The following is a 13707-nucleotide window of genomic DNA, read 5'->3' on the forward strand; positions in this document are numbered from 1 at the left end:
TTTTAGCAACTACCTCTCCCTGTCTATTATGGTATTTTCAGTGTTACTTTTCGCCTGCCTTTTGTTTGCAATTGATAACCTTCTCGTGCTTTAATGTCACTTCAGTGCTAAACGTTACAAACTTGACAGACGGTTTTTGAATATACCACATTCATTTTTGTTCATGTTAAGATTTACTGCAAGATTCAAGATTATCGTACCATGTCACCTTTCACACAAACTTAGTTGTCACCTATGATCTCACTTCCAATGTTATGTAGATGCTTATCAGACTAAGCTTTTGCAAGGTATCTTTTGTCTTTTTTCAGATTGACATACTGGTGCGCTGCCATTAATAAGTTACTGTTTGTTGACCACAACACTTTTCCACAAATATTGGGTCTCTATGTAGTGTGAAGTCACCTAATCTGTGTATTTCTCATAACATAGGGTCTCCACGTGATCTGAGGTGTTCACCTTTCGTCACCCTTCATTTCTTTTAATTTTGTTTCTTTTATGCGCCATTTAGTGGTTTCCCTTTTGTTTTATTTGTTGTTTTGTGTCCTTCCCAGCCCTGAAGAATCACAATTGTACCACGTTGTGATAAAACACGTGTCGGCTGGTTGGTTCATTCTGTATTGATCTGGATTGATTTAAAATCCCCATTTATGATACTCCTGATGTCGACCTTCATAGTTTCAGCAAGAAGAAATTTTTAACTTTGGTTTTGACACTAAAACCATTATCCTTATATGTGTGCACAGGACTTTTGTTCTAGTCACTATACAGTTACTGCCTGGAAGCCCAATTGCTAGGGTGAGGACACTTCTTTGCATCGACTCCCACATTGCTTTCTAACTGCACTCCAGAGTAAACTGCTGAGTGGTTCACTGACCGATGTCTTCTTTAGTGCTTTCCACACCCCCACACTTGATTCTTGCTGCCAGGATTCTCAGAGCTCAGAGTCACTTAAACAGGCTCTTTTCAGCAGCTTCCTCTGTCACACAATACTTGTGCAAGCCCAACGTGATGGAGTGCTTGTTTGCCTTTCACAACTTCTTTAGTGACTTCTGTTAGTATTTGGGCACCATTTGATTCAGAGTCCGTTCCCCTTTCAGTTTGTGTGTGATATTGTGGAACTTGGCATGAGTGACTACGGTTTTCATGTGCCCAAACAGTGGGCTGGGTTGAAACTATGTGAGCAAGCATTTTACACAATCTGGGCCCTGGCCACACCCTGAAAATATATTTTAAAAAACAGAAAGGTAATGTTTTTAATTTTTGTGTCATCGTATATGTGTTAAAGCTGAAATCATGAAATCTTCAAATAGCGGAGCAGTCAGTCATCGGGAATGTCCAATATATTTTATTCTGCTCTGCTGCAGTAGGGAGTCTCTGGGTATTTACCAGAGAGTCTGCTCAAGCTTACAAGTTACTCAGCTTATATACATTTGTAGTCACATAGCAAATAGTGATAAACTAAGATCTTACAGAAAAAAATCAAAAGCACAAAGGTCCTTGAGAAATGCTGCTGTAGCAGAAAGATTTCAGACAGCTTGCCATGTATAATTCCTTCCCCTCTCACAATGTCTAGTTACACTTTAAACAGCCCACTATTCACTAACTTTCAAAACACTATGGGGAGTTTACAGTTATTATAACTAATCTTATGAAAACACCTGTGCAGCATCAGCTTCCTTACCAGCTCTCACACCCTGGAGACACTTCACAAGACTAAGTGAGAGATGCATGCTTTCTTTTAGTGAACTTCGAACTGGAAGGAAAATATTCTGCCGTCAAATTCTTTCCTTAGGCATATAATTCAACTAACCTTACCATGAACCCAGCTACACTCAACTAAACTAGATAAACATATTTATCCTAGGAACAAGTTCTTGTAAAGGACACAGAGAAGTGAAAAGAAAAAAGCAATACTGAGCAGGAAAACTTTTCATGGAGGGGGGTTATACGTGAACAGATTAGATTTTTCTAGATGTTACAACATTTAATGAAGATCGAAACAAAGGAAATCCGACTATATCAACGAATTTATCTTGTTTCAAAGATTGTGAGAAATTAGGCTTGAATATTTTAGCACTTTCTATAACAAGCAGAAAACATTATTCAAATTATTCTAGAGCTTTTTTTAATTTAAATATTACCTCATGTATATTTTTGGCAGTCAAAGGCACATCATTTTTGCAGCGCACAAAAAACAAACATAGGCCTTTGAACTTGTCAGAAATGTTGCCTACGGACAGCGTCATGACATTTTGTCCTTTAACTGTGCCCACTGGTGTGCGGCCAGTCTCTGAAAAATATAATAAAATGCACCGTTAATCTTCTTAACAAAATGCATGGGTTTCAAACACATTTAATCAATTTCATCAAAACAGTCTTGTCAAAACTAGTCCTGAGGTGGTGGCTGGAACTAGTTGGCTAAAGCAACAAAATGGCTTTTACAAGTGTAAAACTTGCAAAGCCTGCCAACAGGGATTAAACAAAACAACTTTTACGACCCCCTTTTGCAACAAGAAACGCAAAATCACCAAAATACTGACATGCAAAACAGACCACGTTATTTATGTGTTGGAGTGTCCCTGTGGCTTATGATATATAGGAAGCACTAAGCTACAAGCCCACAAAAGAATACTCCAACACATGAGGGCAATTACCAACCAAGACCTCACATATACCGTGGCACGTCATCTCAAAGACAACCACAACTCAACTGTAGAATATCTTAAATATTACCTCATTGACGCTGTACCAGCAAGTAGGAGATGGGGTAATAGAGAGAACATTCTACGTATATTGGAAAAATGCTGCATTTTAGAGTTAGATTCCAAACGCCCGGGTGGTCTTAATACAACAAAATATCTTTATACTTGCCTCTAAAAACAATGAAATCGAATAAAATCAATATTTTAAAATCAGTATTAATTATAAGAACATTAACAACTGTGCGGCTTGTATGGCACCGATAAATCGAATAGGTTGTCCAAGTATTGAGCAAAGATGGGAAGAAAGATTTGCCCACATACTTAATATCATGAAGATGATTGATTTGATACATTATAATGTAAATGTCCAAATTAATGAATGTTGAGGGCAACTAAAGAGTGAAAACTAAAGCGGAAAATCGTGAATATAGAGTCACTAAGACGAATAGGATCTGGCATGAAGGGAAGTGAGAATGATACCGCATTATATACCCAATGTGCAAATCAGGCATGAGGAAATTATTAAAACAATGTAACTAGAACCACGATAAATACCTATGTTCTCCTTGTAGTCAACTCTGCGAAAATAATAAATGGCTAGAATCAAAAATTCTATCGTCTGGTAGGTCAACACTGTCGACACACAAACAATTTGAGTTTTTCGGCATCGAACAAACCTACAGACACCCAAGGGGGGTAACAGGGAGTTGGCTCTTCGTAGGCTTGAGGCACTCTGGATCCTTAGACTGCGCAGTATGGAACTGGGGCTCAGTGTGGACCATGAGCTTCATTACTTCTTGGGTAAATGAGTGCACAGAGTTGCCACACTGTGTGCACGACTACTTCTTTCACGATCATGATGTACAGAAATATTTTCACGTTGTACACACTGAGAAATGCTATAAGACAATATATATGTATTACTGGCATATGCGACACTCAGGTAAAACATTTCTGAAATGAAAAGTTTTTTCTCCAATGCCTAACTGTACTCAGATTCACTATGTATTTCTTTTATGTTCGCTTTTATTTCACCAAACCTTACCCTAGAGATGGACGAGTTAGAATATAGTCAATATGAGTCAACATAGACACATCATCTAAGCACGGAATTGTTAACACTTAGTTTATAACGGATATGTGCACTAATGCCCTCACATTTTTATCCTATAAACCTCTGCAATTCGTAATTAGAAATGATCAATTCTCATCTCTGATTCTCAGCACACTAGAGGATCGGGTCCACACGCAACCTCGGTCCCCTAGTCAGAACCACAATGGCTAATATGTATCTAACTTTTGTCATTCTCGACAAGCATTCTTTTAAATTATGATGAGAGGCCTATATGGCGTTAAGAGGAACTTTTAACCATGTTTTATACTCGACTTTAGCAATTCAAAGATGGCCGCCACGTAGGAGGGTACGTGGTGAGTCTGCCCTCTATATTGCTGACCGCATTTGGGGCTGACAGATTTGGTGTCCTTCTTTTATGTTTATGGCCTTTGGATGGTAGACGGTATATTTACAGCATCACCCGGCATTTGCCCCGTGTCCTGTACTCAGAATGGCACCTGAAGCGACGTCCTGACCCTGGATATACGGCATACCGTTAAGGAGGGGTCGAGTTTGATGTGAGAGTCACTTAACTCTCCTCTGTTGATTTGCACATTGGGTATATAATGTGGTATCATTCTCACTTCTCCGCAAAATCCTGTCGGTCCTCTTTCGGCAGTTTTTCCTTAAAATGCTCCAAATAGTCCCATAAAGACCTGTCATAACGGCCCAACAGGGCTGCAGTACTTGACACTTTCAAGGAGGATGCTGTGGAGCCGCATACCTTTCTCTCCCAAGAATCCTGAGCTCTACTCTCCCTGTCTGGAGGGAAAGAGGACGAAGAAGTGACGGCATGAGTTGTCTTTGCTGCCGCGATGATCACCGAGTTCGGTGGAGGATCAGATTTTAAAAATAAAGGATCCGTTTCCGCTGGCTTGTATTTTTTCTGAATCCTCGCTGGAGCTGCTTTAATCGAGGATGGGGTAAGAAAAACATCCATTACTGGTTGAAGAAGACCAGGAACCAGTGGGAGCAAAGACCTAGACACAGACAGTTGATGGAGAGTCTCAAAGATGATAGAGGTAGAAGCTTGATGCGCTGACATATCTATGTGCAACTTCAGCGCTCCTCTAGTGAGGACATTGTGCAATGTATTGGTGTCATCGATATGTGACACTCTAGAAGGTGGGCTATCCGTAAGGGTAGGGGAATAGTCCCTTTTTGAGGAGTGAGTTGAAGAGGAAGACCAAGATGGTGTTCTTGTTCTTTTCTGATGAGCATGAGCTGGTCTATGCTCCGGAGATTTGTCCTGGCGATCCCTGGTCCGAGTAACAGGTGATCTGTCCTCCTCTTGTACCAGCTGTTCCAATGGGGATTTGTGCAGTGGACTGGAATAGTCCATAGGCCGTCAAGCTTGGCCAGAAGGATCTTTCTGCCAATGGCTGACGGGAAGGAGCCATCTTGGTGACAGATGAACTGAAGGCGACCTTTGCCTTCGTGGAGAGGTTGATTTTTGTGCCTCCGGAGACGGGGAAGAAGAGCTTCTCGTTGAAATTACTTGAGGAGAGCTGGCAACTGAAGCAGATGACTCCATGCGGTCTCTGGAGGCTGAACGGCGCCTGGAGGAACGATGCGACATTGATGGTGAGTGCCTCGACATCAAAGGACTATTTGTGACAAGCACCGGTGAGTTTTTCGAGACGGATCTTCTTCTCGACGTCGCCCTCTCTTTGTGCTTCGACGTCGAATGTCCTGACGTTGAAGCTATCGATCTCACCGACCTCGTCCTTGACGCGGAGCGTCTAGGAGAACCCAAAGGAGTGTGAACAGACAGAGAACCCCTTCTCGACGTCGGATGTCGTCTTGAATACTTTACTTTGGGTCCCGATGTCGAATCCTTCTCTGACGATGGAGATATGGCCCTCAATGTTGAACGCCGTCTGGTCGACGACAACGGAAGAGTCCGCTTGGATGTCGAATGTCTCGCTCCTGGCGACGACAGGACCTGCCTCGACGTTGCTGTCGCCTGGTTGACAGTAACGGAGATGCCTGTTTCGACGTTGATCGTTGTTCCACTGGCAATGTTGAGGCATGTCTCGACATTGACCGCCGCCTGGTTGACGGCAACGGAGACACCCGCTTTGATACCGATCGCCACTCTACTGGCGACGGTGGAGCATCTCTCGACGTCGACCGCCGTACTGACGGCGGCGACTGAGATCCAACTCTCGACGTTGTGCGAGCCCGCACCAATGGAGAACGACTCCTCGACGCCGATCGTCGCCGGGTTGATGACGGTGGAGGATGTGACGTACCTGCAGTCTTCATCGACGACCGGTGTTCTCTTGACGCCGAGCCTGCCGTCGATGGTCTTCTTGTTGACGTTTTCGCTGCCGGTGAAGGTATTTTCAGCGCCGATCCCAACGCTGAAGGAGAGCAGACTGGTACTTTACTTCTGGATGAAGATCTGGCTCTCTCCTTTCTCTTTTTCACCGGAGACCTGCCTCTAGAAGGAGCTTTTCCCTTCTCAGCCAGCCCATAAAGGCGAATCCTCTCTATGTCTTTCAGAGTACGCCTGTACAGGGACTGACAATGCTGGCAAGTCTTAGGATCATGATCCTCAGGAAGGCAAAGGATACAGACAGAATGGGAGTCTGCTAGAGCCTTCTTTTTTCCACGGGAAGGGCAAGAGTCAAAGAGAGATGGCATTTCTGAGAGAAAAAATATGCTCAACTCTCTCAAAAAAAGTAGAAATCTACTTTAAAAGCTAAAAGACGTCGAAGTTAGTAGGTTTTGTCAAAAAAATAGTGGATATTTTCTGACAAAAATCAGAAAAACAGAGCTGAAGTAACCAGGGTCCTGACTGAAGGGGCCGGAAAGAACAACTGACCTAACTGTCACCCCTGAGGCATGATGGGAAGCTGGGGGTCATGGCTGCCTTAAAGGTACGGTGCCAGTTTTTTCCTATGTATTGCTATGAGTTAGCTTTTCAGCTTTTTGCACCAAGTTTTCTGCAATGCAGCCTGTTAGCTGGCAATGCTTTCATTCTTCTTTGCAGGATTATGGTTTCTGCTGTACATTAAAGCAGTTTCAAATGCACTTTGTTTTCTACACTGCTTCCTTTTGAATGTGTATATGTGCAAAGAGAATTCTTGTAGCATTACCCAGCTCTTTCTGTATGGCTGAAAAAGTTCTGCAGTATTTACAGTCCTTAGCAGTATGCTTGGGATAAAGGCAATAGAGACAGTCCTCGTGGGGTTCCTCAAGTCTTGCCTTCCCACAAAATCTGCAGGGTCTAAAAAGCCTTTTCTTAGATCCCTGTGACATTTTGGAAGCAAAGTAGAAAGAAAACCAATACCTTGAGGTGAATTCAGAAGGGTCAAAAGTTCACTCACTGACAAACTGAGCAGAGCTCAGGGAGACTCCCTTACACACTACATGAGGTTAAATATCTGAGGTATGGTGGCTCTGCTGGGCTCGTCTCTGATTGGTTAAAGTTTAGACCTACATAAAGATCCTGATGGATGTTAAAGTTTTCCTTTCAATGGTTTCCAATTTACTTTTATTGTACTGATTTCTAACTACCGCGAGAATCCCACCATGACGACAGGGAAGGTTCAAACATGTGAATATATGGAAGATTCAATGCTGGAGAACCAGGAACCACACAAAGGCCGTGTGCTGAGTGAGAACACAACTATGTGCTCAATTCAAGTCGATGGGTAAGTCGCAGTTGCAATTTTAAAGAAGAATGACCATTCTCAGTGGACCCTGAAGAAACCCCATGGAAGACAGAGGGTTGGAGAGCCACCCCACCCGTGGATACCCTAGGATCCAGGTTAGCTACATCAGGAAAGCCGGGTGCTGAAGGATAGCTGACAGTGACCTTGGAACTGCAGCTGTGTGGACCAGGCAACACTGTGGAAGACCAGGGGCCGTTCGCGAGCTGACCCAGGTCGGATGTCAAGAGTTGACGGGTCAGTGTCCGTCGGGTCACCAACAAGCCTTGGCAGCTGCAAACAAGGTGGCAAGCAAAAAAGGTGCAGTGTCGGGACCAGCAAGGTACAAGTGACGCACCACAAGCAGGGGAGTCAGGGTAGGCCCGGGCAATCAGGAGAGCCCACTGGAATCAAAAAAAGACCCTCAAGAGGACCCACAACCTAAGGCACAGGAATTGCAAGAGGAGCTCGAGCAGCTCACCAAAGATGCAGACCCACGGTATAAGGGATGCAGTGAGGACACAGATCTTGGTCACAGGAGATGCTTGAGGTTGGGGCTACAAGGAGCCTGAAGATCTCTGAGGAAGAGATCAAACAAGCCTTTGCAACGACATGTAGACGTGATGCACAGGGGTTCTGTTCCAGCGGTACCGATGACGGATACTGGCCTCAAACTCAGTGAGAAGACTTGCAGGCCTTGAGGGAGATGCAGAACCACTACCTGTGTTGCTGAGCCTTTTGGAGTCCGCGTCAGCCCAGGATCAGCAGAGCGGTCTACTGCGCTGCGGTGCCTGCAGATGCATGGAACTGACTCCTTCACTTCAAGGGAGATTCCTTGAGGTCTCTTGGATGTCTCAGTGCCCAGAGCAAAGTCCAGCGAAGTCCAGAGTGCCCAGAAAGTCAAATATAAAGTGGTGTCTTGATATGAATCTTGTCCCACGATGAATGTAGGGACCCACCCACAGGTAAGCCCTTGGGTACCCTAAGGAAAGGGTTGGGACGATTCAGGGTTTCCCCGAGGATAGGGGTTGGACAGTGTGGAGGATACTCCCATGTCCTTTGTCCAGTTACGCGCCAGAGCGGAAGCCAATGGTTCCCTGAGCTGGTTTGAACTGGAGTATGCAAGGAAGGCACCATATGTGCCCTTCAAGCAGACTGAGTGGCGCTGGCAAGCACCCCCACCTTGTCCTAATACACTAAGACCTGTCTGGAAAGGGTGGTCACAACTCCCTGTGACAGGATACCTATTGTCCTGCCTTCCTCTGCTCGAGCTTGGCTCAGCAGCAGGTGGAAAGAATCGTGTATCTGGTCAGCAGCAGCCATAGTTTGCTGTCTGGGTCTAGAAGACTTGAACCTGGAGCACTGAGGGCCTCCCGGAGGAGCCTTACAGAAACACGACAGGGTTCGTTCCAGCCAGTTTAGATATGGTCATTGCGTTATCACGCATGGCCACTGTATATATCGTAATGGCTGATGCACTTACAACCCGAGAGAATGGACTTCGAAGGTTGTAGGGGTGTCCCACTCATGCAGGGACAACCTCACACTTAGAACCAAGCACCCTGCCTTCAGGATTGAAAGGCCTGCCTTAGCAGTGACTTATAGGTTTTAAGTGCAGTGACCTAAGATATAGGCAAACTTATATCTGTCGTAAGAGGTGCTAGCACCAGCTTACACAGGCTGCAATGGCAGGCCTGTAGTCACAGTTTGAGTGGTCTCCCATTGGTGGCATAATACATGCTTCAGCTCATGAGGGACCCCAGTGTACCTATGCCCTGGGTACCTCAGTACAATGTACTAGGGCATGGGTACCCGCAAACATTTGCCCAGGGGCCACAAAGTACGGTCTTAGGTGTGTCCAAGGGCCGCGCTGATGCGAGCAGGTTGGTGGTAGGGGGTCTGGGTGGATCAGGGACTATGTAAGGAGGTCTACAAAATATTAAGTAAACAGGCAAGCATATGTTTGCAGGTTAATAAAAGCTTTCCTGTTTATTTAGCATTTAAAAAAAAATATTAGTGTGCAAGTGAAGGCGCTAGACAGCACACAGCATACTGTATATAGCTCATCCTGAGGTGATGGGAACACTGAGTGAATATAAAGAACCCCAGGGCAAGTGGGACGGCAGGTCACCATCGGGTGCAAACCCATTACATATTGCAGAGACACACAAACAAGCAGACATGGGGAAAACTGTAAGAAGTCAATCACGCCTCACATTCCAGCCGCGGAAGTCTGGCAAGTCACAGCAGAGAGCCACCTCTGATTCGGAGCTAGAGGCTCCCACTGAGAACCCACCATCCATTGAGAAAACGCTCCTTGTCATGCAAGCCAGCCTGCAGTCCATTAACGGTAAAATAGACGCTCTAAATCTCAGGATGGATCATATGTCTACGAAATTAGACAAACATGCCGTCAGACTCGGTGAGGCTGAAAAACGCATTTCAGACGTGGAGGATAGCCTACAACAAACAGCCTCCAAGACCCTTGACATGGAAAATGTGCTCGCCATCATACAAGCTAAGAATGAAGACTTTGAGGCCAGATCCAGACGCAATAATTTGAGGATTACTGTTCTATCGGAGTCCACAAACACTGGGTGACTGGAGTCCTATATAGAGGCGATGGTGCGTGACATTTTTGGGGCGGAACATTTATCTCAGGTAATGATTGTGGAGCAAGTGCACCATTCTTTGGCTGCTCGTCTGTAGGAAGGTGGATATCTGACTATGGTTACCCCCAACTTTTTGCCTAGTGTCTAGCTGGTTTTTCGACTTAGTTGGCCTGAGATCCTGCCATTCAGGGTCTCAGGCTGTCTGCTCTCTCTTTAAAATGGACTCCATGTACCCTAGGTACATAACCAATTGGTAAGGATCACCTTATTGGACCCTGTACAGTGTACCCTAGGTACCCAGGGCATAGGTGTACCCTAGGCCTCCCAGGGGCTGCAGCATGTATTATGCCACCCCTGGTCTGGCCTTCCAATCAGACACAACTGGCTGATCACTCAGCTGGGGCAAGGTCGTGTAATCACCCCTTGCTTAGATATAGTATACCTATATCTACCCTTAATATAGACACATGTGTACCTATCAGCCACTCCTATGGCATGCCTTAACAATCCTGGAGGCAGAGTGCTTGGTAACATGTGAGATGGTGCTCTAGCATGAGCTGAGCCTGTCTGCAGCGTTCGGAACCATGTCCTTATAGCTGTTCTATGATATAGCCTACCATATACTCTTAAAGTGCCTTATAATCTTAAACGGTTATGGTAACTATGGTTTGGCTTTATCAAAACATGTCGTGTAAGGTGTCTAACACTTTGGAATAATACCCCCATACCATTTCTGGTGATGAGGATATTATTCCTCCCTTCTAGAGGGAGCGACATGTTAAAATCCTACTTTGCTGTTTAACTCTAACCAAAGCCTCAGCATCACAAAATGGATGCTGCTGCCACAGCCACAAGTCTGACCTCCTGCTGCTGGGAGTGATCCCGGGAAGGGAGGCTTGGACAATAGGTTTCCTGCTTGGGGAGGTGCTAGCACCTCCCCAGACAGACTTTAGTGTATTGGGGCAGGGAGGGCTGAAAGGAATGAGACATGCCTGGGGCACACAAGGTGTCCCATGCATAGTCCAGTTCAAACCGGTGCTGGGGCACTCCAGCCCCAGTCCTGGCGCGAAACTGGACAAAGGGAAGGGGGTGTAACCACCCCCCTCCCGGGTCCCACCCATAAGGCGTGACCTAGCAGGTAACCCAGCCCCCCAGATTAGTATAAGAGTGGTAGCTGGGCCCCAGGAGATTAGATTATCCTGAACCTGCAACTTGAACAGAAACTCTGGACCTTCGACATTCGACGAAAGCAGAAGACTGAAGAATCTCCCTTGTGGCCAAGGAGTGGCTACCCTGTGCAAACAGGCACCATCAAGAGACTACCCTTTGCTTTGCTGAAGTTCTACGAGGGACCGACTGCAGAGCCCGACCAGAGCCTTGACTTCCAGACTTCTCCGACCCTGATCCACATCCACAGCCGAGCTGAGATCCGTGGAGGCGACGAGAGACGTGGGACCGGCTACCTGGGAAAAGTGGCTAGCATCTTCCAGCGCAGCTTCTGAGGCACCCTCGAAGTTGTGCACCGGGGATTGAGAAGCCCCAACCCCAAGCACCATCTGCACCGAAGATCAGCCCCCCCCCACTCCACGAGTCCTGCGTGGGGCCCTTCTGCATTTTCCTGCTTGCCGCGTCTGTCCGGTTGCTTGCCCGTTGGCTAGTGGCCTTTGTGACGACGCATCCAGAAATCTTCACTGCTGGTTTGGCTCCTCCAGACTGGCTCCCGCTTCCTTGCAAAAGAGAAGCACCCCAGACCTTCCTGGTCTGCACCAGAAGCAAGTCCTCCGTTCTTCGTGGGTTCCGCTTGCCAAGGCTTGGTGAGTCCTAGTCCAACTTCGACGCCGCCGACAGCAAGAGCCTTCGTGGGACAGCTCGCCTCCTGGTCCTGGTCGTCCTCGACGTTCCCTGGTCCTCGTGGCTACAGCGACAAGCTTCACCTTCACCTGCAATCTTCACGACATCGCCTGGTTACTTCCTGATTCCACGTGGTCACTGGCTAGTGACCTTGACTCTGTCCCTTCTGCTTGCAGGTTTCCTCTCTTCTTGATCCCAGCCTTGGGATCCACCGGACACTCTTCACTGACTGCCTGTCAGCATCTTTCTTCAGGCATCCATAGGAGTCGACGACGAAAACCGACGCATCTTCACCCCTATGCACCCGCAGCCTGTGGGCTAGGTAACTTGGGTACTCCGGTGCTCATCAGGATAGTGACTATCCTAGTGTCTAGTTTTCCAGTCTCAACTTCCTAGCTACTCCGGAAGTGTCCTAAATGGGTAAGTTACTTACCTGTAATCCTAGTTCTCTTCCAGGGGTATCCTCATCAAAGTCATAAGCACTGAATATTCCCGCCCATGTGCGGGGACCCCGGAAATAATAAAATTATATATGTAAAAAGCATACATATATACAGCTCTGTATATGTATAAACATATATCATTTTTTCCAAGCAAATGCAGCTCCCATAAAAAGGCTAGGCAATGTAAGTATACACATCCAATAACACATATATATATATATATATATATTTTCCATCGAGATGCTCTGCTGCAAGAACGCACTCCACAACAGATGGTTCTCAGGACCCTTTATTTCCAAAAACCGGCAATTGCGTTCCGAATTTCTTAAGCGCCTGACGCGTTTCAAAGCAGATTAGCTTCTTTTTCAAAGGCAGTGCATAGAAGATTTCGGTGCTCAAGACGCACTACGTCACTGATTGGCTTAAGTAGTCCTCCCAGTCATTAGATTAGCATATTGCATTCTGGTAATTGTGGTGCGTCTTTTTTAATGAGTCCCAAAATACTTTTGAATTTTGCATGTATTATCCCTTAGTAGGGTTCAGGCAGCACTCCGGTTGTTTTTGCAGGAATCTGTTGTGCCGATGAGGTATTGAAAAGTTTCCAACTCCTCCGGCCCCATACCGTAGTGAAGGGGTGGTGCAGTTCTTCACGACCGATGCCGTCGTGTCAATATTTTCCATCGAGATGCTCTGCTGCAAGAACGCACTCCACAACAGATGGTTCTCAGGACCCTTTATTTCCAAAAACCGGCAATTGCGTTCCGAATTTCTTAAGCGCCTGACGCGTTTCAAAGCAGATTAGCTTCTTTTTCAAAGGCAGTGCATAGAAGATTTCGGTGCTCAAGACGCACTACGTCACTGATTGGCTTAAGTAGTCCTCCCAGTCATTAGATTAGCATATTGCATTCTGGTAATTGTGGTGCGTCTTTTTTAATGAGTCCCAAAATACTTTTGAATTTTGCATGTATTATCCCTTAGTAGGGTTCAGGCAGCACTCCGGTTGTTTTTGCAGGAATCTGTTGTGCCGATGAGGTATTGAAAAGTTTCCAACTCCTCCGGCCCCATACCGTAGTGAAGGGGTGGTGCAGTTCTTCACGACCGATGCCGTCGTGTCAATATTTTCCATCGAGATGCTCTGCTGCAAGAACGCACTCCACAACAGATGGTTCTCAGGACCCTTTATTTCCAAAAACCGGCAATTGCGTTCCGAATTTCTTAAGCGCCTGACGCGTTTCAAAGCAGATTAGCTTCTTTTTCAAAGGCAGTGCATAGAAGATTTCGGTGCTCAAGACGCACTACGTCACTGATTGGCTTAAGTAGTCCTCC

At 46.0% G+C, this 13707-nt stretch overlaps 1 protein-coding gene across 1 annotated transcript in view; it reads right to left on the bottom strand.

Annotated features, from left to right (window-relative positions):
- The window catches only part of DNAH8 (dynein axonemal heavy chain 8), a 13985216-nt gene that overhangs the window by 13488330 nt on the left and 483179 nt on the right, over positions 1–13707 (bottom strand). Inside the window, exon 5 of the mRNA XM_085610239.1 lies at positions 2142–2290. Coding sequence (XP_085466365.1) covers positions 2142–2290 — 149 coding nt within the window. The remainder of the gene's footprint in view (positions 1–2141; positions 2291–13707) is intronic.

The sequence above is a fragment of the Triturus cristatus genome, chromosome 6, assembly GCF_964204655.1.
Source record: "Triturus cristatus chromosome 6, aTriCri1.1, whole genome shotgun sequence".
Lineage (NCBI taxonomy): Eukaryota > Metazoa > Chordata > Amphibia > Caudata > Salamandridae > Triturus > Triturus cristatus.